The sequence below is a fragment of the Euphorbia lathyris genome, chromosome 9 (assembly GCF_963576675.1).
Source record: "Euphorbia lathyris chromosome 9, ddEupLath1.1, whole genome shotgun sequence".
NCBI classification, from domain to species: Eukaryota; Viridiplantae; Streptophyta; class Magnoliopsida; order Malpighiales; family Euphorbiaceae; genus Euphorbia; species Euphorbia lathyris.
In genome coordinates this window covers 59,346,159-59,373,676 of record NC_088918.1, presented here as the reverse complement: position 1 = coordinate 59,373,676, position 27,518 = coordinate 59,346,159, and the positions used below count along the sequence as shown (strand labels likewise).

Genomic DNA, 27,518 nt, shown 5'->3' with positions numbered 1-27,518 from the left:
GATGGGTGAGAAAAATAATAATAATACATAATTTAGTGATGTAGAATTACTTTATTAAAAGAGTCGCCATAATTATAAGGTAAATGATAATAATACAATCTTTATTTTTTATTTTATGCTTTTCTTCTATTTAATTCTAATCCCTCTAATATATAGTAATTGATTTATTTGTATATAATTATAAAACCTTAATTTAGTGATGTAGAATTATTTTATTAAAAGAATAAATGAAAAATATTTTTAAATTAAAAATTTAGAAGTAAAGTATATAAAATTGTAAATGTGAATTTTGTTTTTTTTTATCTCTAATAAGCTTTATGGATAAAATGAAAAGAGTATTTTTTTTTGTAAAATTGTGAAAATTTAAAATAATATTTAATATTAATTTAAAAATATTATATTATTTATACAAATAAAACCATTAGCCAAAACAATATTGTTACCAATCTGTTTACAATAAGTCCACTACCGAAACTTCAGGCCCAATCTTATATTACCCAAAAAAGAAATGAGAATAAAAATTTAAGAGATTAAATGATGGATTTTTTTTTTTTTTTTTGTATATTGATATATATACAAGTATAGAAATATTGTGTTGGTTAAATTTGAAAACTACAGAATATAAATTTTTTAGTTATATAACTAATTGTAATTTTGTACTTTCGCATGCAAAAACAAATGGAGTGGTTGAACCGTAAATTAAGATAAAACTTAAAAACTTTAAAATATGCACGAATTAACTAGCATAATTTATTAAAGCATATTGAACAAAAATTATTTACCTTTTCCTTATCTTAGTTTTTAATTCAAATCAATTTCATAATTTTACTTTAAAGTATTGAAATAAAATAAAATACAATAAAATAAGATGGATTATATTTTATAGACAAAGTAAGTATAACCTAACTCTAGACAAGTATTAGAGTGAATTGAAACTTGATAAATAATTTATTGGGCTTAACATCAAAAGTCATTGTAATTGTTCAAATTATTCTATTAGTTCACTCAACTTTCAAGATGTTGTAATAACTTTTGAATTTGTTTAAAATATTTCATTAGCCTTTAAGTGCACTTAGAAGAACAATAATATTAAGTTTAGCAGGTTAATATACAATTGTGACAACATGAGGGGTCAATATACCACTTTTAGTAAGTTTATGATGCTAGTAGATTATTTTAAACAACTTCAGAATGCTAACAAGACACCTTAAAACTTCAACAACCAATCAGTTCTTTTGACCAAGTTCAAAAGGCCATGATATATTTAAGTCAGTGAGTTTCTAAATGCTACACTGATCAATCCTTCTATTTATATTGTATAGACTATTCAAAATCAACTACTTAGTCCTTTTATCTAAAATTATGTTAGTCAAAATCAAATTTTATATGGAATGACATGTTCTAATATAAGTTATTTTAATATTTCATAATGTTGAAGCACTCTTTAATGTATTTTTCTTTAAATGAAAAACTGACTAATATAACATATATAAAAGCATAAACTAAGAAACTATTATCCAAACATTCCATTAGCGAAACAACACATAAATTACAAATATAAGGTAAATGATAACACTCATTAAATCAACACTTTGAATGATTGAAATAAACTCACCTAATAAAGACAGTATGAAAGTGGAATCTTTTGCTCGCAATTGAGAAGAGTCGTCGGAAGAGAAAAGTTGAGCGTCGAGAAGCCAAGCGCTAGAAAAAAAGAGACCGTCACTGTGTTGAGAAGAGTCATCTCGGAAGAAGCGGCGTCTGAGGCAGGAGAGAAAGATGATAGATTTAGTAGTTGTGTTTGGGTTGTATAAGGTAAATGATAACACTCATTAAATCAACGATTTGCAGGGGATTGAAATAAACTCACCCAATAAAGATTGTACGAAAGTGGAATCTTTTGCTCGCAGTTGAGAAGAGTCGCTGGAAGAGAAATGTTGAGCGTCGAGAAGCCAAGCGTAAGAGAAGAGTCACCTCAGAGGAAGCAGCGTCTGAGACATGAGAGAAAGATGGTACATTTAATAGTTGTGTTTAGGGTTAAAAAATATATAGGGTTCAGTTTTTTTAAGGTATAAAAATAACAATTTCTTACCAGGGCCGATCCTGAGATTTTAGAGGTCCGGGGTGAATTATCAAGTGGGGCCCTAATAAATAAGTGGAAATAAAAAAAAAATAAGTAGAAAAGTAAATTGTATAAAAGAATATTACTTAAAAATGACACTTTTTTTATTATATTTGATAAAATATCTAATAAAAACATTTTATATTGCTTTAAGTACCAAATTTCTTATACAAAATGATGTCTATGAGTATTTCTAGAAGTAAATTTCTTAAATTTAATAAATTATGAAATAGTTCTAATAGATTTTATGCTCTTTACGATACAAAGCATGATAACAGAAAAATAAAAAATCAAATTTGAAAATCACATCATTTAACGAGGTTTAGCGCCTAATTTCTTGAAATTGGAAGATTTTGATACGTTTTCCCCAAACTTCTTTTGAAGATCGAGTAAATCAGAATCTGATATGATTTCTCAAAGACCACAAAAAAGCTATTAGTAATTGGAAGTTTCAGTGAGGTGATTAGAAAACAAAATTGATTATATAGCTGATGAATTGAGAAGATGAACTGAGGATGTGTGATAATATTACTGTTTAATATTCTTTGGGATTGGAGTGTGATTAAAAAAAGTAAGAGATAAATTGTAAATTTTTGTTGGGATTGATATGTGCGAAAGATAATTATAGAAATACTTTGAGATAAATTAGGGAATTGATGCCTAAAGTTTTTATTAGAAAATTTGGAAAGAATATGAGATAAATTAGGGAATTTAGAAAGACTATTTAATAACTGATGCCAACGTTTTTTATTTGGAAAAATTAATTTGCAAAGAATCTAATGCCAACGTTTTTAATCAACTATAATTTTTTTTTTGAATTTAATCAAGTAAAATTTAATAGGTACTAATACATTACTATAATTGGGGCCCTTCTCATCCTTGGGCCCTGGACAGACGCCCCTCCTGCCCATGCTCAGGGACGGGCCTGTTTCTTACAAATATAATTTAATTAATTAAAATATAATATAATATAATTTAATTAATTGAAATTGCTTCAAAAGAAATTAGTTGAAAAAATATATTAAAAATATCTTATTTCTAATTGAAACTGCTTTTGTGTATTGATTGATTGTGGCTTTTCTTTCCTTTATTACCGATGCATGAGATTGTAGGGATCGATTTTCTATTGAAATTTTTTATTCTGCACCATTTTTTACACGTGAGAAACCCATCATTTATGTCTTGTTTTATGTTTTTCTTTGTTTTAAATCAAGTTTTGATAACAAACTTTCCGTGATTTCGAGCTATTGTTTTGTCTCAAGAGATTCTTGATGGGTTGAAATAAAATTTAGAATGATGCACTTAGATGGTTTAAACTTTGATAGGGCAAAATTTTATTTTGATAGTCATCATTCTGAGATTTGCAATTTGAATAGATGTTTGAAAACATAGGAACTCTGAAGAAAAAAGTTTTGAAAAGTATATTTGTATGTGTTTTTGGTATTGAACATGTTGATGTATAAGCCGGTTAATGAGCAAAATTTATTATATATTTTTTAGATTTTTTGAGCCTTCACAAGAGCAATTCAGTTTAAATTTGTTTATTTTTACTTTTGATTGTCATACTTGGATTATTGATTTGTGTGTCTTTTTTCACATTTAAGTCAAAGGTACACGCGTTCAATTAAGTCATGACATGATAGAGGCATCTAGATTTAACTGTTTGCATATTATAAAAATTTTTTGTTGGCCATAACCTTCTCTGAAAGCTAACCATAAGAAATTTGCTGCAAGACGAAGAAGAAAAAACTTTGTCAATTTTTTTCTACAAATTCGAAAATAGCAACTATTTATAGAAGTTATGGGACAACCCAAAAGACACCTTAACATAACAGAAGGAAAATTGATAAATATCACCTAACTGCCAGATCATCATTACGTGCCCATAAGTAAAAATCTTTCCAACTCTAGACAATTGGCTCCCACAAATCGAACTGATCACTCAGCGTCCTTCAGAAACCTTCACGCCACATATACACCAATATTTTTATATACTCCTACATATTAATTTTTAAAATTATTTCAATTTTTTCTTCATAAAAATATATTTCAATTTATTTATTATTTAATTAATACATTTAAATAATTTACTTTAATAAATAGATTAGTAGTAATCAGTAATTAATCCAGAATGTGCAGATTGGCATCCTTACCACTAAATCCACCGATTTATCTAAAAGCATATATAACGACATAAATTAGAATGTAACAGATCCCCATAGAATAATATGAGAAACACTAATTAATTTTAATATAATCTCAAACCTTTGACTTTTGTGATTCCCGCATTTTTATTACCACTCTACCCACGCCCCCTTCTTATTGTCAACTCTCCAATTAACTTAATTATTGATAAAATAATCCAACAAATCCCATCCTAAAGTCAACTCCCCACTCTCTCTCTCCTTTCCTTTTTACTCTTCTTCTTCCTTCTTCCTCCTCCTCTTTCCTTTCAAAGATCATGCCAACAACATTCCAGATTTAGCTTTTTCCAATTCCTTAAATTCATTCCCTCCCTCTGTTTCTATCAGTTATTTTCATGGGTAACGGCGTCACAAAAGTCACCCAGTGTTGTGCCGTCGCCGGTGAAATCTCTCGCCGCTATGACATCGATGTTTACGTCGGCGATCAGTTCCACAAAGGTCTTGGCCATTCCTTTTGCTACATAAGAGCTGATCCAGCTTGCTTATCCAACACCAGAACTCATAGTTCAGATGAAACGACGACGTTTTTCTCAATCTCTGGCGCCTCTGTTAGTGCTAACACATCAAGCTCTTCTTCAACAGCTCTCAGCGACGCCTGTCCGTACAGCTCCAGTTTGGATGAGGCCTCTGCTTTCGAAAGCTCCGATTGTTTCGCTTTCGTACCTCTCCAGCCGGTCCCCCGTCGCGGCGGCGCCCAAATTCAGTCCGGTTCCGGTTCGAGTCCAATAGAGCGAGGATTTTTATCCGGTCCGATCGAGCGGGGGTTCCTTTCTTCGGGTCCAATTGAGCGTGGGTTTTTATCCGCACCGATTGATCCTGGATCATATTCGGGTCTAATGGAAAAAGAAAACGAAACTAAGGATATGCAGAGAAGTTTCTCTCATGGCGGATCTGAAATTCAAGTTAAATCTAAGAAGAAGAAGAACGGCTTGATTAAGAGTTTGAAGAGAGTATTATCCAAAACAATCTCCCGAGGGAAAAAATCAATAATGACGCCGATTAAAGGTGTTAAAGAGTCTAAAAATGGTGAAAAACAGAGCAATTTGAGTGGTGAAGTGAGCTTGAATCATCATGATGATGATGAAAGTCTGTTCTCAACGGAAAGCCGGAATCTTCAATGGGCACAAGGAAAAGCCGGCGAGGATCGAGTTCATATAGTGATATCAGATGAAAATGAATGGGTTTTTGTTGGAATTTATGATGGATTTAACGGTCCTGATGCTCCTGATTACTTGCTTTCAAATCTCTACACAAACGTCAATCAAGAACTCAAAGGATTGCTAACAACATCAAAAACAGAGGAAACAGGGGAAACAGATAACAAGGAAAATCATCCAAATGAAAGTGAAGATGAGGATTGCAATTCGATTAGGCGTAACAGAAAAGGCATCGCGAATAGGCGGAACTGTGAATGGGTAAGAGAAAGATTGGAGCTTGATAGGAGATTGAAAGAGAAATTGCAATGTAATTCAGATGAGGTAAACCATTTTGATGTTTTGAGGGCTTTATCACAGGCATTGAGAAAAACAGAGGAGGCCTATTTTGAAATTGCCGACGAAATGGCTACGGAGAAACCTGAGTTAGCATTGATGGGGTCTTGTGTTTTAGTAATGTTGATGAAAGGAGAAGATGTATACTTGATGAATGTAGGAGATAGTCGGGCTGTTTTGGCTCAGAAGGGGAAAGTAGATGTTCGGAACATCGATTTGGAGATAATTAACGAAGAACGTATGCGCGATTCGGACTCTGTTGATGGAGATGATGATATTAGCAGATTAAAGAGTTTGAGTTCCTTTCAACTTACAAAGGATCATAGCACTTATGAGCATAAAGTAAGTGACATTTTCTATTTTTTCATGCTTTCGTTTCTCTTCTTTTAATTTAGGAGCATATGCGGAAGTAGAGGGAGGCACGCACTGAGTGTCATTGCACTCCTAGCCGCCAGGAACCATATCAGAGTGGTGATCCCACCCTATCTTATCCTTGCAAGTTTTAAGCGTTTGGAATTCAATTTGCATGACAATAGATGAAGGAAATGAAAACATGTTAGAAGAAAAAAAATATAAGAAGTCCAGATAACGATGACGTTTTGGTCTGGACTGGAGAAAAAACATTTTAAGTTCAATCCGTACGGGTTTTTGGTTTATTTTTGCTTTCCACCAGCCTAGGATAATTTCACCACTAACAAGGATGTTAACTAATTCCAGGAAGTTCAAAGAATAAAGAAGGAGCATCCGGATGATCCTTGTGCTATAATGAATGATAGAGTGAAAGGTTACTTGAAGGTTACTAGAGCTTTCGGAGTTGGCTTTCTCAAACAGGTATTCATTTATCAACTTAAACTTTTAAATAGGTCGAACATAGTAAGTGGCTAACTAACTAGGTGCTTGTATTCGTGCAGGCAAAATGGAATGATTTGCTCTTGGAAATGTTTCAAATAGACTATGTTGGAAAGTCTCCATACATAACATCATTTCCATCATTCTACCATCATAGACTACACTCAAGAGATAAATATTTGATACTATCTTCGGATGGATTATACCAATATTTTACCAACGAAGAAGTTGTGTCGCAAGTTGAAGCATTCGTTGCTGCATTTCCAGAAGGTGATCCTGCGCAACATCTAATCGAGGAAGTCTTGTTTCGAGCAGCCAAAAGAGCCGGTGAGAAGAAATTTAATACCTAACTTTATATATTTGTGTATCATACTTTGAGAAATTTTATTATATATCACGTCATAAACTTAAAATTATGTTTTACTAAAGAAAATGTGATTGATAATGGTGAAGGTATGGACTTCCATGAATTGTTGGACATCCCCCAAGGAGAACGTCGACGGTACCATGATGATGTTTCTATTATTATTATATCTTTGGAAGGAAGGATATGGCGTTCATCTGTATAAATCTATCAAAGCAAAGCTTCCAACTTTTTTTCTTCTTCTCAATTTTGGCCAAGGATTGTAATATACCAATTTCTAGGTTATAGGTACAAGAGGCTCTTATTGCACATAACTAAATATTTCTATATTTACATCGATAATTAAAATTTTATTATATGTCGGGTGCTCACAAATAATATAATACGCGCGAAACATATAATAAACTTTCTTATTCTTCATCTATATTTTATTGCTTCTCATGTTCTACATTTTGCTCAATTTTAATACACTTAACCAATAAATTTTTTGTTATATATAAAAACAAATAAAACAATCGGTGTAAGAGTTATTATAATAATTTTAACGATTAACTGATTATTATTAATCAAGTCTATTGAATTCATATCCTCTTCTCTAAAAAAAAAGAAAAGAAAAATAATAATGATCTATCAATTATTAATAAAAAAAGCTATCAAATGGATTATTAAATCCAATTATTTTGAATTGATTTGATACTAAAAATAATAATAATTTATATCAAAATAATTAACTATGAAGCTTTAACTTTTATCCAATTATTTTTGCATAATCTCTTTACTTCTTGTTTCCCTTTCATGGAGAAGTAATTAAGAAAATGGTAATTAGTTCAAAAAATGATAATTAGGAATTTTTATCAAAGATGTTTTACATCATATTTTAATTTTTGATCTTTTTTTCCTTTCTTCTTTCTTTTCATTATTTATAACTTTCTAGTTTTTTTTAAGAAATTGATTAATATTTTTATATTATTTATTTATTTATTTTAGCTATAGTGGGATAAATAGTGGAGAATATGAAAGAAGTGGAAGTTGGCTAATAGAGCACCACATAAAAAGTTACAACATCAATTATTCTCCAAACTCTATAAATAAAAAAATTGCACAACTTTTACAACGCCAACCAATCAATAACAATCTAAAAAGTTAAAACTCGGACTAAACAGTTAAAATCCCATCAAATTTACGGTTCAAGAATATAAATTTCATAACTTTTAATTCTCTATTAACTCAACTTTACTTCAAATTAAAGAACAAAAAATTCTTTAGATTGATTGCTAGAGAATAAAAAAATAATTGAATTGAATCCACCAAATACATAAATAGCTGAATTTTGTAGATTTCTAACTATAAAACGGAACTTGCATACAAGTAACTGACTTAACCATTTGATTAAGTATTTGTATGGTGAAATTGTTACATGATTGTTGTTATTGTTGTTCTTAACTGCTATTGTAAACTGTTTGCTGTCATGGTTAACAATTTAAGTGTTTGATATACCGTTTTCTTTTCTTTTCTCGGTATCATGCTTCATTAAAAAAAAAAAAAAAACTTAAATAAACATGTTGTGTTGTTTTGAAGTGAAAAATTAAAAATAGTTCCAAACACAAATACTCCAAAAAAAAATTAGTAAAATTTAGGAGTAAATTACATACGAAATATACAATATTTATCATATTTCACATTTTGATGTAAATTTTTTATTTTTGCACATTTTGATCAACCGGGATAAATGTCACACAATGAAAAGACAGCAACAGTTGGTAAGAAGATATAAGTTATCCATATGGTTTATACTGATTCTCTGCAGAAAGTCTACTGTGGAATGAGAATATTTGTATGTTGGTGTGTGCAATCAATTCATGGAAGCCAAGAAAGAATATCAAAACCTCAAATTGGGTTGTAAAATATAAACAAACACATTTTAGATTGACCCAACCAACCACTCATTATTTTATTTTTGTTTTGTCTGCGTATGAATGAAGTCAGTTTTTGCACCAAAATTACTATAAAATTAAAATTGTCAACCACTTCACTCTCTTTTTTTTCTTGTATAATAATAGGAACAACTCAAAAGCAACTTATGAGGACCAAATTGATTCTTAATCATCCCAATTGTGTTAAAAAAATTTATTTAATCACTTTAGAGAAAAACATTGTTTAACCCAGTACTTTCTGTTTTAAATTAAAAAAAAAAAAACTCATTTTTTTATTTCATATCCGTTCGTAATTGTTAGTATACTCAGATTAGGATAAGATTTCATAAATTTCTATAATGGTTGAGATAAAATGAAATTATATCATGACAGAGACAAAGTTTCATTTGATGGAAACTGAGAGAGTAAAACGAACAAAGATGAAATTAAAAAAATACTTGTGTCGTGGAATTGTCATTATTTCAAAAGTAATTTTCGACAGACAGAGGTACAATATGTAATACAAATTGCTTTTCAAGGATAACATAGTAAGCTCATGATGGGGAACAAACACATGAAGAGTTCGGGATATGTTGGATGATGTGGAGTGACAGAAATGCATTGGGAAATTCTGAGAGAGCCAAAACATTCAATAAGTTAAAGAAACTAATATACTCAATAAGATAACATTCAATTATATATATACTCAGTATGTTAAAAGAAATCTTCTCATGTTATAGACATGAACTGATTGACCATCTCTTCAATCAATATTTCCATATATATAAGCAAATATTATTTTCAAATAAAAAAGGAATCACACGAGTTCATAATTTCTAATGTTAATATAGGCTTAATACATCATTTGTCCCATGAACTTATCTAAAAAGGTTGATTGGCCCCCTGAACTTTTAAAGTGTCTCGATAGCCCCCTCAACTTGCATAAAATGTACAGTTAGCCCCCTAAACTTACGTAAAATGTAATCAATTGATCACTCGATTACAAAAAAGTAAGTTAAATACAGAAGATGCATTCCATGCATCTTAAAATGTTATTACGCAATTCAAAAATAGATTAAAAAGGAAGTTATTATTTTTCAACTATAAAACTTATCTTCTCTAATATTAGAACCACATACCATGATCTTGGTTGTTTTACTTTTTTTTAAGATGCGTGCAATACATCTTTTTCATTTAACTTATTTTTTTTACAACCGAGTGATCAATTGATTACATTTTGCGCACGTTCATAGGGCTAACTGAACATGTTATGCAAGTTGAGGGGGCTATTAGGACGCTTTGAAAGTTCAGGGGCCAATCAATATTTTTGGACAACTTCAAGGGGCTAATGATATATTAAGCTGTTAATATATAATATTTGCAAATAAAAAGAGCAAGATCTACCTATCTCAGCATCACCCACAATAGCATCACGAAGTATATTGCCCACCTGTAAGATAAAGACCCACTATTTTCATTAGTGAATCTCACAATGAATACAGTAAAATCAGTGTATCTAAGCGAGAGATCTAACATTTTCAACGTTAAGTCTGAAAATTAATAGATTCTTATTCCAGCAGTTGAAATCCACATCCGTAAGAGTAAATCTGATGAGGGGAAGATAGATTAAGGAACAATAAAACTCTAATACATCGAGGAACAAAGTAAATATGGCTTACCATTACCGTGTTTCTATCTCAGTCTTAATTATTTGCATGTAGAAAGCAACCATAGAGATAGCCAAAGAGAGGGATGAGAGAGCCGAAGCCTGAGTTGAAGGCGAAACCTAATTTAGTCTCTAGGTTATGGTTTACAGATGAGCTGAAATTTTAGTCAAACGTTATGAGCGCCTTAAATTTGGGATCCGTTTTAATTGGCTGCTTAAGTTAAATTTCATTTACCGCTTTTTTGTTTTCTGAAAACCATGACAGTCATATATCACAAGTGTCATCTGATGGTTAAGTAACTTTTGAATTATACATGCGTTTTCTTTAGATGACAAAACTGTATCATCGTAAGGCCACAAGTGAATTGAGCGTGTTTGTAGTTAAGCTTTCAGATGACATAATTTTAATACTGTCACGAAAAACCATCAAACGACACGAAAACAAATGTATGTTATATATCTTGTGTCACGTGAAAGGGAAAATGACATAGTTTCTCTAGCTAAACAAGAAGGAGTTAATTCCGGGTGTTACAGACTAAACCGTAGGAAATCATAGATCCCACATTGTTGAAGGTTGAAACCTTAACAAGAGCTTCACAAAGAAAAAGATATAATTTGATTGATTAAAAGTTGCATATCCTTAGGAAATGAGCTTATATAGCTCTCCAAAATAAAATGTAAAAGACTAAAAAGTCTGACTAGAGTTAACATAATAGATAGTGAAAAGGGTAAAATGGGGAAGGAATACACAAATGACATTTAGGTTATTAATCCTAAATGGCAAAAGAGTAATTATATGAGTGGTAAAACAGTAATTTCCGGAATGGGACAAAATCTGGCAGCTGTATCACAAGACTCATTTTAAGTGCAGAAATCACCCCACACGCCGTGCCCCTTAACCCATGCGGCGTGTGGGTCAGTTTCTGCCAACGACTGTGCGCGAATTCTCCGTGCACCTCCTTGTGCCAGAACTTAATCCACACGGCGTCTGGAAGGGTTGGCACGTCATGTGGGCCCCTTTTCCTTGCGTGCTTGTCCATACTTCATTCCTCATCCGACTTCGTTTGCTCGGACTCAAACCCTTGAAGAAATGTTCCGCATCATCAGGAATTAAATCTAGGGTTATTTCACTAAAACTTAATGCTTTCTTTGCATCGTTATTCTTGACTAGACCAAACTACAATAATTATATGAGAAATAGGATCCATCTTGACTGGATCAAAGTTAGATTAATTACTTAGTAAATAATCATTGTCTCTAGGTTTAATTGTACAGACTTGGATATGATTCTTAGTGAAGTTAAAGACGAAGATTAGCGGAAGCCTATCTCTATGTTTTTATTAATTGAATTTAATCTCATTTTACTTTACTAATTTTAGTTCGCATAGTTTTAAATCACAGCCAATTTAATTTTTCTTTGCTTAGATAATAAAAAGTACACAAAAAGAGTAATAAGAACAAATTTAAATTTCATGTCATGCAATTTTACATTAACATTTTGTCCGAAGAAGCAATTTCACACTCTATTAATGGCACATCTAACAAAATATTATTTTCCATTAATTTGATTTCACGCCTAACTCACTTAAGTTGTATTAGTGTACATATACAACCAAAACTAATGCTAATATTATACTATTTTATACGTAGAGTTTAAATCAATTATCTCCAATTATAATATAACTAAATCTACACTTTCTCCCTATAGATTAAAAAGTATTGACTATTTATTTTTCTAAACAAATAATAACCTAAAAACTTATTTTAGTTATGGAATAGTGAAGATGACACCATTGCTTCTGGAATAGCACAAGGCTGATTCATGGACATTGGGCAGAATATGCTAAAAAAAGTAAGATTATTATATGAATAGTAATATGTCATTTCCTAATAGATAATTAGAAAAATAGATATAATGAAGATGTGAAGCACTAAGTCATTATTTATTTAATAATAATGACATGAAGCATGCGTATTGGTACATGGTTAGGTAATAACATGAATTCAGAATATATCAGTTTTCAATAAATAAATAAATAAACGGTCAATTTCAAATAAATTTTTGTAGATCAATATGTTGTTAGCAAAAACTTTATTTTTCTCAATTTGATGGATAACAATCTAAAAATAAAAAAATTCAAGAATTAAACGACATTTTAAATAGCTTTAATTCTTTTAACTTTTTAGATTTGAGGTCATTTAGATATTTTTTTTATGAGATAGAAAGTTAATGTTTAAAGTTTATGATTTTGAAAAAAAAAATTGATTCCATAGTGAATATGATATTAAACAATTTTAATTTTTAAAATTTTTTTTTTGAAATCATGATCGGTCAAATTTAGAAAAATGAAAATTTTACCAACCATGGATACCGATATACAAAAAATGTGAAACCACAAAGCACTTATTTGAAATTAACCCATAAACAAATACAATAGACAAAAATCATCTTGAAATTTCCGATCATTCTGCTTTAGGTGAATTGAATCATTAATCTTTCACTTCAATCATTAACCGGAAAACCGAAAAATCGATTTTCGAAACCGAAACCAAACCGAAAAATAGGTTAACCGTAACCGATGGACTAGTTTACGGTTTTTATTTTAAAAACCGATGGTTAACCGAAACCGAAAAATAAACCGATTATGTATTAATGCACATAAAACTAGTATAAATATATGTAGAAATTTAATTATCAATCTATAAATATACATATTTTTATTTAATTTTTAAGTTAAAAATATCAAAATAACTTAAAACTTATTTGTTTTGGCAATTTTGTTAATTAAATTTGAAGTTACATATTTTTATTTAATATTTAAATAATTATATATTTATTTTAAAGTGAATAATTATAGATGTAAAGTGATATTTGCTACGAAAAGTCACTAATGGTTAACCGACCGAAATATAGGTTAACCGACCGAAGTTTATATTAACCGAAATATGGTTAACCGAATTAAATGGACTGGTTAATGGTTTTTGTTAATGGACTGGTTAACCGATCATGTGCACCCCTAATTATCACAGTAAACCCCTAATGACATCAAAAGTTAGTTTTAAACGCATTATTTATTTTATATGCATTCGAAATTTGGATTTTTTACAGTTAAAAAACAGCTCTTTTACGTATATAATATATATCTATAAATAAATTTTAAAAGCCTTATTTGGAATTATAAAAAACTACAATTCCAATCTCGGATAAAATGATTAATATTTTAATTGGATTAATATTCAGAGCTAATTAATTGAATAAATAGGAGCTTTATATGACGACAAATAAATGATAAAATATTTTATGTGTTAGAAAAAAAAAAAGAGACGTAAGAATAATAAAATAATAATATAAGGGGGATATGATGGTGATAGTCAATGAATTGAACTGAACTGAACTGAACTGATTACTGAACTGAACTGAACTGAACTGATTGTTACTGAAATTAAGTAATAAAGAACAGGGCCTAACATCATTACTTAGATATTAAAATGAATACCGCGTTTTAGTTTACATAATGGATTTAAAAGTAACATCTTAGACTTTTTATTGCAAATATTATTCAACCATTCATTTATGACATAAGCTTTTATTTCAATTTCTCTAATTAAAACAATAAATAATTAAGTATTCAGTGAGCTAGTTAAGGCTCTGTTCTTTATTACTGAAAAAAACTGAACTGAACTGAACTGAACTGAATGCTACTGAACTGAACTGAACTGAATGATACTGAATACTGAACTGAACTGAATTTAACTGAATGCTACTGAACTTAACTGAATGATACCGAACTTAACCGAATTTAATCGAACGTAACAATAATGATGATATTAGACTTTAAAATAATTTAATGATAATATTGGACATTAATAAGCTTATAATAATAATAATAACAATAATAATAATAATATTTCTACCAAAAAAAATAATATCAATAATAAATAAACATATTATTAAAGATTAAACTAAATTAAATATCAAATAAAATCTAGGCTCGATAAAATCCTATGACATTAAATAAAAATGAGTCTAATTTAAATTAAAAATATAAATTACATACAAACACAAATTTATATATAATTTAAAGCCTATGAAATTAAATACAAATTTTTATATGAATACACACTCTTAACTTTTTATTACAATTAAGTATTAAGGTACAAAAATACCTTTAACGTTTTGGGTCCGGGGTTATTTTACTCCTAACGTCTAAATATGAATTTTCATATGAATACAAAATCTTGACTCAATTTATCAATGTTAAGGGTAAAATTGCTATTGGCTTCTAATATTAGGGATAAAATTGCACTATTTGAGATATTAAGGTAGTTGAGCCAGTTAATTTTTTAGAGCATTGTAATGTAAACGTATTAATATAATATTTATTTACTTTTCGCAAAATTTGCAAATAAGTTGCACCAAATAATTATAATTATAATAAATAATGATAATATATATAATGACAAAGCATAAATTATATATAAATATAATTATAATGAAAATAGATAAATTAATATATAATAAATTATAATAATTATAATAAATTGCTGAAATTATAAATAAATAATGATAATAATAATAAATTATATATAAATAATAATAATATATAATAATTATAATAAATAATGATAAATTATTGAATACTGAAACTGAATACTGAACTGAACTGAACTGATTACTACTGAACTGAACTGAACTGAACTGAACTGATTGTTACTGAAATTAAGTAATAAAGAACAGGGCCTTAAATCAACAAAATCAATCCAAATGGTGAAATTTTCTTTATTTTGATATTGACTTTTGTTTTGGAAATTGGGGGAAGTCAAATGCTCTAATTAATTTTAGATTTTATTGCATTGTAAATCCTGTGGGTGCTTATTGTATTGCAGGACATTTTGGGGTTTTTTAAGGCAAGCATTATGAGACTCTAATCTTTCATTTGTTTGGTTTATTAAATATTTGATGTTTTATTTAGATATATTAAGTTATTAACCTTTTATTTTTGGTTATACGTTAAACTCATGATGGCTAAAAAAAATCAGTTTTAAACATAAAACTCGATTAATAGAATGTTATTCGTTTTACGTGCATTCGAAATTTGTGTTTTTCACCGTTTGAAAACAGTTTTGATATGTATAATATGATTATAAAAAAATATAAAAATATTAATTCAAATTGTAAAAGATATTATTTCAAACACACATAAAATGAATAATGCATTTTTAATTAAACTAAAAGAGCTGAAGGCGAGGTGAAAAAGAATGAAAAATTGGTTCTTCAAATGGCCTATTGGGTAGACAAAGTTGAGAGTGTCATTCGTGAAAGGGAGCAGATCATTCATACCCATATAGGGAATATAAGAGGTTGGAGGAGGACTTTCAACGTGCGAGGTCCGAACGAGATAAGCTACCTAGTTCGTTTAATTGCCATGAAGGCATGTCTCATTCCTTGAAAGACAAAGTAGCGCGTCTTAAAGAATTGCTGACTGAGGAGAAAGACAATGTGGCTATTTTAACTTGTGATTTCGGGGTGATAAGAAGAAGTCGTCCACTCTACATAATAATGTCAATAATTGAATATGGATGCTAAGTAGTTGAGTGCTACTATGGTCAGCTAAATGAGAAATTAAAAATTGAGGTGGAGAAGGCTGTTGAGTTTGGAATCTGTAGATGTGCTCGGGATCAAGTTTGCTTTTTGTGAAAGGTCAAGGCGACATATTCAAACGTAGATTTTCGATCAATCTATTTCCACCTGAAGATGGTGACTAATCCACCAAGAAGGGAGAGTTTTCCCATGTAACTTTAGGATGGTGTCATTTATTTATTTTTCTAAATATCTTTAATGTATATCTTATTTGGAATAGTAAATTGTTAATGTTCTTTTAATGTTTCGTTTGATTGAACATTTAAGCTTTTTACTTTAGTTTCAAATGGTACATGATAAATAAGGTATAGATTCCACTATTCATCACCGTAATTCTACAAAATATTGTGAACTTAACCTGAATTGAAACTATTTAAGCGAATATGTAAAAGACAATGCCTTATTAATATGTATGAACTTAAGACCGTGATTGGAATACTTGTAGCATGTATAAGATCAACCTTTAAAATAATTCCTTGTTGCAGAGGCTCGTTTACAGATGTTTGGCACCCGTTTATCAAGTGTCACTATGCACGGGAGATAGGGGTGTACAAGAATTAACCAATCCAACTCAACTCAATCCATGTATTTTCATTCTAATGGTTTTATCTATGGGTTAGATTGAAATCCAACCCATGTAAGGAATCAATTGATTAGGTTGGGTTGAATTTTTATTCAAATATTTGCATGTATTTTTTTATTCTCATATTTTCCGTTTAAAAACAAGTTTATTACAAAATATTATTATAATTCATATATTAAATTAAGAGTGTTAAATAACAAATTGTAATTTAAAGTGTGTGCAAATGGAGACTTTGTTTATTTTAAAAGCACAAAAAATGAGAAAAAATAAAAAGTTAGAAAAAAAGTGAAACAAAACGTGAAAGTCTTGAAAAACGAAAAAAAATAGAAAAAACGGTAAAAAAAAAACAAGAAAAATGGTAAAACGTTTTCATTGAAAATTAGAATCAACTGATTTGCAATTGAAATTGAAAATTAAAAACAAAATATCTGTGTTTTTTAATAATATATGAATTTGATCAAACTTAACAACGTTATGAATAAAATCGGTCATAACTGTCAACTTTATAGATAAAATTACTCATACCTATCAACGTTATAGATATGTTTATTTTTATTCTCGGATAGATTGAACCTTATCCCAATAAATGATCAACTTTTGTAAAACAGATTCGAAATTTTAATTATAACAAAGAAGAAACTTAAGCCTCTTATTAAGGATATTTTAGAATTTCAGAAATTCTAAAATTCCAAAATTTTATAGAATTTCAGATTTCTGGGATTTTAAAAACTCTAGAATTTTAAAATTTCAAAATTTTCAAAAATTCTGGAATTTTAGAAATTATTAAAGTTTGAAAATTCTGGAATTCAAGAAATTCTGGGATTTCAAAAATCTACACTTTAAGAAAATCTAGAATTTTGGAAATTCTAAAATTTTAGAAATTCTAGAAATTCTCGAAATTCTAAAATTCTCGAATTCTAAAAATCTATCGAATTTCGAAAGTTCTAGAATTTCTATAATTTTAAAAATTCTGAAATTCTAGAAATTCTAGAATTTTGGAATTTCTGGAATTTTAGAAATTCTAAAATTTTGGAAATTCTGGAAATTTTAAAACTCTAGAAATTCTAGAATTCCAAAAATCTGAAATTTTAAAAATTCTGGAATTCTAGAAATTCTGGAATTTCGGAAATCTTAAATTCTAAATTCATTCCATAAATCTAGAATTCGAGAAATTTCTAAAATTCCAAAAAATTATGGAATTAAAAAAAAAGTGGATCAAAAAGTAACTGAAAAGGTAAAAAAATCTCGAAAATATCATTCTATTTTGAAGGTGTCAAGTCATTTGTTTTGGAGCAAAAAAAAAACTCACATGTACCGATCTACGAAAATGTGAAAGCACATGAATTTTTTTTTTTCAAAATTAACTCAAAAATTAATGTTATTTACATTTTATTTGGTACAAATATTTTTAAGTTCATTAATTTAGTCAAATGTTAAATAGATATAAATTTATATTTGAAATTATTTAAATTAATAACCAATCCAACCCAGCTCAACCCAACCCAATATATTCAAGTTCAATATTTAATGGGTTGGGTTGGTTTTAACAATCAACCCATGAATTATTTCTTTTAATGAGTTGGGTTGTAACCCAAATACAGAAAATTAATCCATTGTAGACCCCTAACGTGAGATATGGCAACATGCAAGACTGCTGCAAGAGATTGAACGGGGTGCACTTAATACAGATTATTTTAGTGTTTTTTCTTTCCTGTCTTACTTCATCAGTCTCATTAACGGCGGGCTAAATTTTTAATGTTTCTCTAGAGTTTATGGCGCCAACAAAACGATAGATTATGGTTATCATCAGAACCGGAAAAGACAATGGATCAAGGTTAATGATTTTAAGTTAGGATTGAAATTATTTTTATTGATGCTCGCCTGCTTTAAAGGCATAAATTTTAAGGAAATAAATAACTTATCAACGTTTGTCGAAGGGCAAGATACAAGGATAAATAGTTTTCTCTAAGGATGTCTATTGATAAAAACTTACATAGAGAAAGTTCGAAGGATCAGTCTTCCCGAGAGAAACGGTTGTGTGGCGTTGTTGTATGTCCTTTCTCTACCGATTCTTAATATATCTTTCATCAATTTTTCTTACATCTCCGTAACTCATTACTTTGAATATATGGATACAAGGATATCCGTAGAAGTCAAATTTCTTGCAACTGCATTCAAAATGCTACCCATCTTATCTATATTCGACCGTAAATTCCAATTCCCCTTGGTATGAATTCTCTATATGCCTATTCAAAATTTTCATCTTCTCTACCCATCATTATTTTGTTCTCCATCCCATATCAATCTTTCAAACAGTACAACATCTTGGATAACTCCACCTGCACTTTCTCGAACATATCATTTGTGAAAGCTTTCAAACAGTACAACATCTTGGATAACTCCACCTGCACTTTGTCGAACATATCATTTGTGAAAGCTTCCTAAAACTGTTTCTCAAAATCAAAATCAGTTTTGCACGTTATGACTTTGTGTTTGCTTTCCAATTCAACCTTAAACTCTTTCTACATCTTGCCTATTATAGCAATCTCATACTGCTCGACAAATTGCTTAAGTGTACACATCGAATTTACATATCCATCAAAATAATGCATGCATACTTTCATTTCCCTGAGTAGAAACCATTCTCGCCCAAAAAATATGATTGGGAAATATTGGAGCTCATCTTTCTCTCTCATTATAGAGGTTCGACAATCACTTACTGCATTATAAACAATGGATATGCAAAAACCCTTTCCATTTTGTTTCAAAGTCTTATGTGAAATTGTTGTCGTACACTATCACATTAAACTCATTTATGACTTTCTGATACTCAACAATGTACTTAAACTTATCAGTGAGCTACATTAGGAAGTACAACTCTAATTGCACTTTTTATGCTCTCACATTGATTTTGTAAGGATCATGTGAGGTTCTCATCTCATTGCCCCAATCCAAGTCGAGAACGCACACTTGAAATGATTAACATCTTCATTAAATATTAGAGCACAACCTAATATCATTGATTGCCCATGATGATTTACACTCACAAACATCGCAAATAACATTTTATATATGTTAACAAGATAAGTTATATCGAAGCGCACCACATTATTGAATTCTTCAAACGATGGCTTTGAGCATGGATGAATCCGCAAAACATCCTTCAGTCTTCCTTTATCATCTATATTGATCAAATAGAAAAAACTCGACCTTTCTTTTGCAAATCATAGAATAGTTTGTTTATTGCATCAGATTCGCCCACACCAAGCCTTTGCCTCCTACTACTATCAATGAAATTTCTACAATCTCTTGGTAAGAAACCAAACTTTTATGGTCCATCATTCTAGCGCTCTTGGATACCCTTACCTTTGCTATAGCATTGGCTAATTTACTTCTAAAAATTCTATCTTACTTAATATTTCATTTTTGAATGAGGATAATTTTAAAAAATATGAACAAATGAATTTTTATTATTCATTTATTCCAAATATAAAGAATTCAAATTCAAATCCATATTTTAATTTATTCTATTTCAAGCATAGTAGTTCACTTATCCATTCTAAACCCATTTCTCAATTCAACAGAAGCCCAAAGAGGTGAAGAGAAGGTTCATTGCTCTTTTGTTCCAAGTAATATTTCGAATGACTAAGATATGAGAGATTTCCTTCACATATATCCCCACATATAAATAGCATGGCTCTTTCAACATACAGAAAGTGAAATAGCTATTAGAATTGTCCTAAAACAAAAGAATAACAACAACAACAAAGCCTTAGTCCCGAAATGATTCGGGGTCGGCTAACATGATCCTAAAACAAAAGAATATTATACAAAAATGAAAAAATGGAAATGTAATAAATATACCCCAATGCAATGAAACAGTACCTTTTGCGCACCATTAGTTTCTTCTCCGTATCACCCCTTAAGATAAAAAGCTGAAATTTCCCCGGAGGTCGGAGGAGTGCAGAGTCACAAAAAATCCATGTTATAGCAAGTAGGATTGCACGGATATGGGCAGTCAATTTTCTTTACTACTCCACGGTTAAAGTACCAGTCACCGACTGACTCTGCAATCGTCTGTTACTACAGCAGTCAGCATACTTGCGAAAACCGAATCTTTAAAAAAAAAAAAGAACTTTGGTGTGCACTTGAACTTCAGTTGTCACTTGTCACACTCAAAAACAACAACATAAACATTGCAAGGCAAAGCAACAAAAATAAAATGATAGACCTCAGTCCTCACCTTGTTGTTGATTTTCGGAGAAGTTGGCGAATGCCACGTCTCAGCCATCCATGTTTGGCAATGAATAAAGCAAGAATTTATGAACATTCCTCCTAACTCATTTTTCTGGAAATCACCCAGCGCATTGAGCATAGAGTCACGATAACCTGCAAGAGGCAAGTCCACAGACAAAAGAAGTAAATGAGGCCATGACATACGTATATTATTATTGAGACGTTTCTATCTCATTAAATTGTGAGAGTCAACTTCACACTAGAATGGTGTGCATGTACATTATTCAATGATCTCATGTTACTTTCTAATCCAAGCACAAACCTCCAAGATGAAAACTTAGATTATAACAATTAGACTCGCTACATTATCTTCACAGCTAAAAGTTCCAAAAATTTAAACTACATTCAGATGGTTAATTCAGTCCCTATCAATCTATATGTGAAGTATGATCCTACATATTTGCTTCCTGCCAGCAACAAAACATAAAAAAAAAAACAATATAAGAACTCCCTCTTCCCCTTTTTTATATAAAAAAAAAGTTTCTGTCTTTTGGGTTTACATAACAATGTATTGATCAAGACAATTGTGCGAATTGTTTTCATTTCCTGACGAAACAACAATTATTACCTTGTAAGATTTCCATCTGGCTAGGGCTACAATGATTAAGGTTCAATCTGCATTTCTCCCAATGCCCATGAGATGCTGTTTCAACTGATACTAAGATGTGTTGTATCTAAAGACTACAACATTAATATCATATACATGGTAAATGAAATTCAAATTTGAACATGAGAAAGAAATAATATTTCTGTGGATAATTACCTGCCAAAAATCATAAGCTGGGTTGACTAAGAAAACTGGGGTCATTATGTCTTTAATTATTTCCCGAGGAAAAAGACACTGTTACAGCAATCAACAACACATAATCATAGATACAGCACATGATAAAGTTAACGAGCATATTGGGTATTTCATAAGAGAAGAGCTAAAGAAAAAGGGAACAATTGCTAGGAGTTGTCTTGCCTTGAAATAGTCCTTCCCCATTCTGGCGATACAGTTCTTGTGCAAACTTTTCTCTACACCCTAACAGTAACAGAAGAAAACACAAGCAAAACATCAATTATGACATGTGAAATCAGATAGAATAATTGTTTCCTTGTTGACATGAGAATTTATGTCGGTTAAGCATTGTACCAAGGAGCACGCTGAACATGCTTAGATATGATACTAATTCAAAAGAATGAAATGATTTTTCACATGTAATTCTTTTTAATAAAATGCGATCATTTCATGTTTGAGGTCATAAGGTAGCTGAGTCATAATTCTCCAGCAATTAGAGATGAATTTTCAACCATCGAGCTAGTAATTACATTTAATTGGCAGGGATGGAGGCAAAGATAAACCTGAAGATCGACGACGTTATGATAGAAAGATCTCATTGTGTGATGTCCAAGAATATCTTTCCTGAAATTAACAACAGCAGGCAATTTTGAACATTTTCAATAATATCTCAGCATATATCCATAACAAGCATTATGGTAGCAGCAAAACTTAAGACATTGCAAAGTTCTCTGGCACTTTGATGAAGAATAGGAGATGCTCTAACTGTTTATATCTGAATCTGCAGAACCCTCCAGTTGCTAACCTCAAATAATAAAGTTACTTTGACAAAGTAGAGCGTACAAGTGAATTGGACATTAGGCCTTCTAAGGCTCAAAAAGGAAAACTGGGAAAACCTATGTCCATGTGAAAATCAGATAAAATATGATTGGTATCAATATTTCATACAAAATACTATGATGCAAGCACATTCAGAATTCACAGATGAAATATGATGAATAGCAATACACAATATCACAAATTCATAATACATGTATCAGACAACTCATAGGACATGTTAGCTTAAAACAGATATTAGCACACTCATTGAACATACTTGTATTAACATTGTCATCGAACATACTCATCAAGAAAAAAACCTGCATCAGCAAGGCACTTAACAGTGGCATCCTTTGGCAGAAGCGCTCGAAAGCTATCGCAATGAATAAGAGTAGACAATCCTCCAGCAGAGCACCCTGAAAGAAGAGCCTACAAGGAAAATATCACTAAGAATCTGTACTTTATACTAACTCAATAATAGGAAGCAAAATTTTCTGAAATTTTTGAACTAAATTTATTCATCAAATGATGAAGAAAAGAAAAACAAATAAAGCAATAATGTGACTTTTTATAATCAGTGATGGAAGCCTGTAAAAAGTATCATCTAAAACATCAAGTTGTCCATTTGTCAAAATCATATTCTCCATCACTATATATAATCTTTACCCTCAATCAAACAAGCAAAGTAGAATCAGAAACTACCTTTTTGGCATTAGACAACCCAATTGATAAAAGTTCATCCATAATTGCTTCCCAAATGAGCTGGCCTCTGAAATAGAGCTGTGTTCCGTTCTACAAAAGAAGAGAAAATCTACTTTCTTGATTTCATTTTTACAAGTTACAATCAAATAAACAGCAGAACAAACCAAACCTTGGACTCGTTTTCAGGATGTCCGGCTAAAGATGCACCATCGCAGTAACGTATCTTGACCTTATTCCAGTTAAAGAAGTCTACAAGAAATCATAATTCCAATCTCAATTTTCACTGGGAAAAGTAAGCAACCAACAATTAAATATAATTCAGCACAACTTTACCGGGATTCTGAGACTGATGCCGGCTAAGAATTCCAGAAAAAGGAACTTGCCGTTCCATGCTGTTTGAGGATCCTAACTTTGTCCTTTTGCGAAACGAACATGATTCTATTGAATCACACCAGCCTCCACCCTGCAGCAGGTTGAAATTTAAAACCTAAACAGTATAACAGGGAAAGAAAAAAGTCAAACTTGAATCGAGGAATCGAATATGAAGAGAAACACCTCAATGTGCAGTAGCCAATTGGTAGAGCCAGATCCGAATCCCTTCTGGAAGTGATACGCAGGTAAGCTCCCATCTAAACAAACTGCAGCAGAGTCGAAGGAAGAGTAAGCAAATGAGTAGAAACAGGAACTATAGAGTGGAGAAGAGATAGAGATAGAGATGAGAAATCAAGTACAGGCGCCTCTATCTTTGGCGTTGTGCACTAACGTCAAGTCAACAAGATCCTCAAGGGTGATGATGTCGAGACGGTCGGTCTCTGAGTCGAAGAAAAAGGTAATAGCGGAGATGATTATCACAGTTAATCCCACAGCTGCAACTGCCCAGTCTTTCTTGGCCCAATTTCTCCACCGTATAAAACCTCGAACCTTTGGATTCGCCATCGAAGAATTGGGGCCGAAGTTCAACGGTAAATGATTTTGTGCCAAAACTTCGTCGTACTTCCTTCCTTCCGTCGATCGGCAGCCGAAAAAGAAGTGTGTTTTACCAAGGTATTAACGTTACAGTCACGGCGATGGTCCATGGGTTAATGGTAACACCCGATAGGTGAAAGTTATAACCAATCAAATACAATATATAAATAAATCCTCTAATATACCCCTAGTCCCTCAGGGTTTTTACTGCACTTAGGAGGTGTTTGGGTGCTCCTTTTCATGTTCATATTTGTCTTTGCAGTTCGAAATGAAGAGTTTTATGTGTTTGGTTAGTGACATTCATGTTTGCCTATGACACTTGAAAAACAGTATTAGATATTTGGTTAGTGACCTCATGTTTGCTTTTTACACTTTAAAAGCATTCTTTTACAAAAGCAGAGAATCTCTGCTTTTTGGAAAAGCAGCTTTTTTCAACAGCAAATAGCAAACCGTAACAGCAAACTACAACTAGCAACAGCAAGCAGCAACTGCAAACAGCAAACAGTAACAAACAGGCTTTACTCTCTGAATTTCAAAACGTTACAACTAACCTCCTCAATTTACTTATTTGAAACAAATATATCATCAAATTCCATGTGGCGACGCATTTGCAGTGGATATTAATAGTAACGTTTTGAAGTTCCAATCACACGCTGTCATGTGGCATATGAAGAGTTATTTGTTCCAAATAAGTAAGATAAGGATTAGTTGTAACGTTTTTAAATTTAGGGATCAGTTACAGTTTTTGGACAACTTCGAAATTGGAATGTATTATGCCTAAATAAATTCTTTCAATACTAGATAAAAAGCATGTGACGTTGTTGGATAACAGAAATAGCGGAAAACAATCGACTCTGTCTAATTTACCCGCTGCTAAGAAAGTTCACTATACACTGTTATGCTTCAAGCTAAAACCGCTCCTAGAGTAGAGGTGTCAAAATGGATCATAATCCATTTAATAGCCCACTTAACTCATAGAATAAATGGATTGGATTGACTCATTTATAAGTTGGGTCATGAATGGGCCGATCCATCTAATCTATATAATAAATGGATTGGATTGTGAGTTAGTTGGGTTGACAAATTAACTCATTTAATAATTTGTGAAACATGAACAAAAAAAACTGAAAAACGAGAAAAATGGAAAAACATGAAAATGTGAAAAATAGAATCGTGAATTTATATCAGACTTTAAGCTGATAAAATCAATAGTTAATTTTTTAAAAAAAGCTGTGCTTTCACGTTTTCGCAAATTGTACCTGGGTTTTGTATCCCAAAAATAGTGTTATAGTTTTTACCGTTATCAAATTCGCGACAAATCTCTGAACACCATAAAAATGTAGAAGTATTTTCCTCATACTTTTCTTTTCTTTTTTTGAAATTCCAGAATTCTGGAATTCTAGAATCTGAAATTCTGAAATTTCGGAATCTAGAATTCTAGTATTTTTTTATAACTTTATAACTATGCAATTCCAAAATCTAGGATTCCAGAATATAGAATTCTAGTATTTTCTAAAATATTTAGAATTCTGAAATTCTAGTATTTTCTGGAATTCCAGAATTTTCTAGAATCTATAATTCCCTAGTTTTAGGATCCTAGAGTATACTTAAATTAATTTCAGTATTTTCTGAAATACCAATTTTTGGAATTCCAGAATCTAGAGTTCTAGTATTTTCTGAAATTTTAGAATTATGGAATTTCAAAATTCTAGAATTCTAGTATTTTCTAAATTTAAAATTCTGAATTCCAAAATTCTAGAATCTAGAATTCCAGATTTCAAGAATTCCAGTATTTTATAGAATTCCAAAAAATACTGGAATTCTAATATTTTCTAGAATTTCAGAATTTTGAAATTTTGAAATTCTAGTATTTTCTGAAATTCTAAAATTTTCTAGAATTTTAGAATCTAGAATTCAGATTCCTGAAATTCCAGAATTTAGAATTACAGATTTTTAAAATTCTAAAATTCTAAAAATCCACTAGAATTACAAAGTTTTCCTTTCTGTTTTTAAACTTTATGTATTTTTTTATTTTTTTTCCAATTTTTAATTAGATTTTGTTAATTGGATTAAATGAGTCAACTCGTGTTATCCATTTAATAAATGGGTTGGGTCACAATAACCCATATATAAATGGATTGTCTTAACCCATCCACTAAATAGGTTGGATTGGGTTGACCCATTTACCCATTTTGACAGCTCTGCCCTAGAGTTAGATTATAAGAGTTAGAGCCCCTTACTCACTGTTATCGTCATGATTTATAGCATTTCCCGTACTTAATTAATACATTTTTAGTGATATTTTGATAAGTTTCAATAATGGTTTTTGTATATTTTCTTCATTTTATGTATCTAAATCATTTTGTGTGTTTTTCAGGCAATTTCGCAAGGTTTTCGGCACAAATAACCAAAGTCGGGGTTTAAGGCGAGAACTCGGGAGTAAAATGGAGTGAAAAAATGATTTTTGTATGCATCTCGTCGAGATGGAGCTGGCAGTAATACAGGCCTAATTGTTCACACTAGGACAGATTTGACATATTTTCGTATTTTCATCGTATCTCCCTCATACGGACTCGAATTGAGGCGATTCAAAATGCATTGGAAAGCTAAGAGAAAGATGTACAAATGACTAACAACTATCATCTCCAAATTCGAAGTGTAACAGACCCATAAAATTATCCCAAGTTGATGAACATGTTGAAGCCTATGATTCCTTTCCTACCTTTACTCATTTCAACTCCCAAATTGTCAAAGTCTTCCACCAGCCTCTTTAAAGATGAGTATGGAAGATTAAGGAGTTATGGGACATAACGAGACTGAGTCTTTAGAAGCATTTGTGTCATTTTACTATAAAATGAGACCTTGGGATCCATTTAAGGACACACCAAGCTTAGGCTAAATTTCTCCCTCTATAATGTTATTTTGCTAATTCTTCTCTTTAAGAATTAGTTGTTTGTGTGTTTTTTTAATTGTTGTTATTGTGCTCAAGTTGTTGTTTGTGCAAGAGTTCATCCAATAAAAGTAAGTTTTAAGTTACCGAACAAGTTCATTCGGCAATCGTCATTACGGTTTTTTCTAAACTTCAATCTCTTTTATTACTATGAACTCCATTATTTATCTTT

At 30.8% G+C, this 27,518-nt stretch overlaps 2 protein-coding genes across 2 annotated transcripts; one reads left to right on the top strand and one right to left on the bottom strand.

Moving 5' to 3' along the window:
- The first annotated feature begins 4,473 nt into the window (after window positions 1-4,473).
- LOC136205810 (probable protein phosphatase 2C 4) lies at window positions 4,474-7,442 on the top strand. The gene is made up of 4 exons (XM_065996602.1): window positions 4,474-6,158; window positions 6,534-6,647; window positions 6,728-6,992; window positions 7,119-7,442. Exons 1-4 carry the CDS (start codon window positions 4,662-4,664, stop codon window positions 7,232-7,234), a joined length of 1,992 nt encoding a protein of 663 aa, XP_065852674.1. The 5' UTR covers window positions 4,474-4,661; the 3' UTR covers window positions 7,235-7,442.
- Window positions 7,443-20,492: 13,050 nt separating this feature from the next.
- Window positions 20,493-24,522, bottom strand: LOC136206345 (pectin acetylesterase 5-like). Its single transcript, XM_065997367.1, has 12 exons — window positions 24,162-24,522; window positions 23,986-24,068; window positions 23,764-23,893; window positions 23,600-23,679; window positions 23,431-23,520; window positions 23,033-23,157; window positions 22,473-22,533; window positions 22,093-22,152; window positions 21,892-21,969; window positions 21,697-21,802; window positions 21,076-21,221; window positions 20,493-20,909 (listed from the first exon to the last, which is right to left on the bottom strand). The coding sequence occupies exons 1-12, from the start codon at window positions 24,364-24,366 to the stop codon at window positions 20,802-20,804; spliced, it is 1,272 nt and encodes a 423-aa protein (XP_065853439.1). The 5' UTR covers window positions 24,367-24,522; the 3' UTR covers window positions 20,493-20,801.
- Between the last annotated feature and the right edge of the window lie 2,996 nt (window positions 24,523-27,518).

What these genes read in the sequence shown, in the direction of transcription:
- LOC136205810 (XM_065996602.1), top strand. Translation starts at nt 4,662, where the DNA reads ATGGGTAACGGCGTCACAAAAGTCACCCAGTGTTGTGCCGTCGCCGGT. An exon ending in ATAGCACTTATGAGCATAAA is followed by an intron (nt 6,159 to 6,533) that starts GTAAGTGACATT and finishes AACTAATTCCAG; the next exon opens with GAAGTTCAAAGAATAAAGAA. An exon ending in GAGTTGGCTTTCTCAAACAG is followed by an intron (nt 6,648 to 6,727) that starts GTATTCATTTAT and finishes GTATTCGTGCAG; the next exon opens with GCAAAATGGAATGATTTGCT.
- LOC136206345 (XM_065997367.1), bottom strand. Translation starts at nt 24,366, where the DNA reads ATGGCGAATCCAAAGGTTCGAGGTTTTATACGGTGGAGAAATTGGGCC. An exon ending in CGCCAAAGATAGAGGCGCCT is followed by an intron (nt 24,069 to 24,161) that starts GTACTTGATTTC and finishes ACTCTGCTGCAG; the next exon opens with TTTGTTTAGATGGGAGCTTA. An exon ending in ATTGGCTACTGCACATTGAG is followed by an intron (nt 23,894 to 23,985) that starts GTGTTTCTCTTC and finishes AACCTGCTGCAG; the next exon opens with GGTGGAGGCTGGTGTGATTC.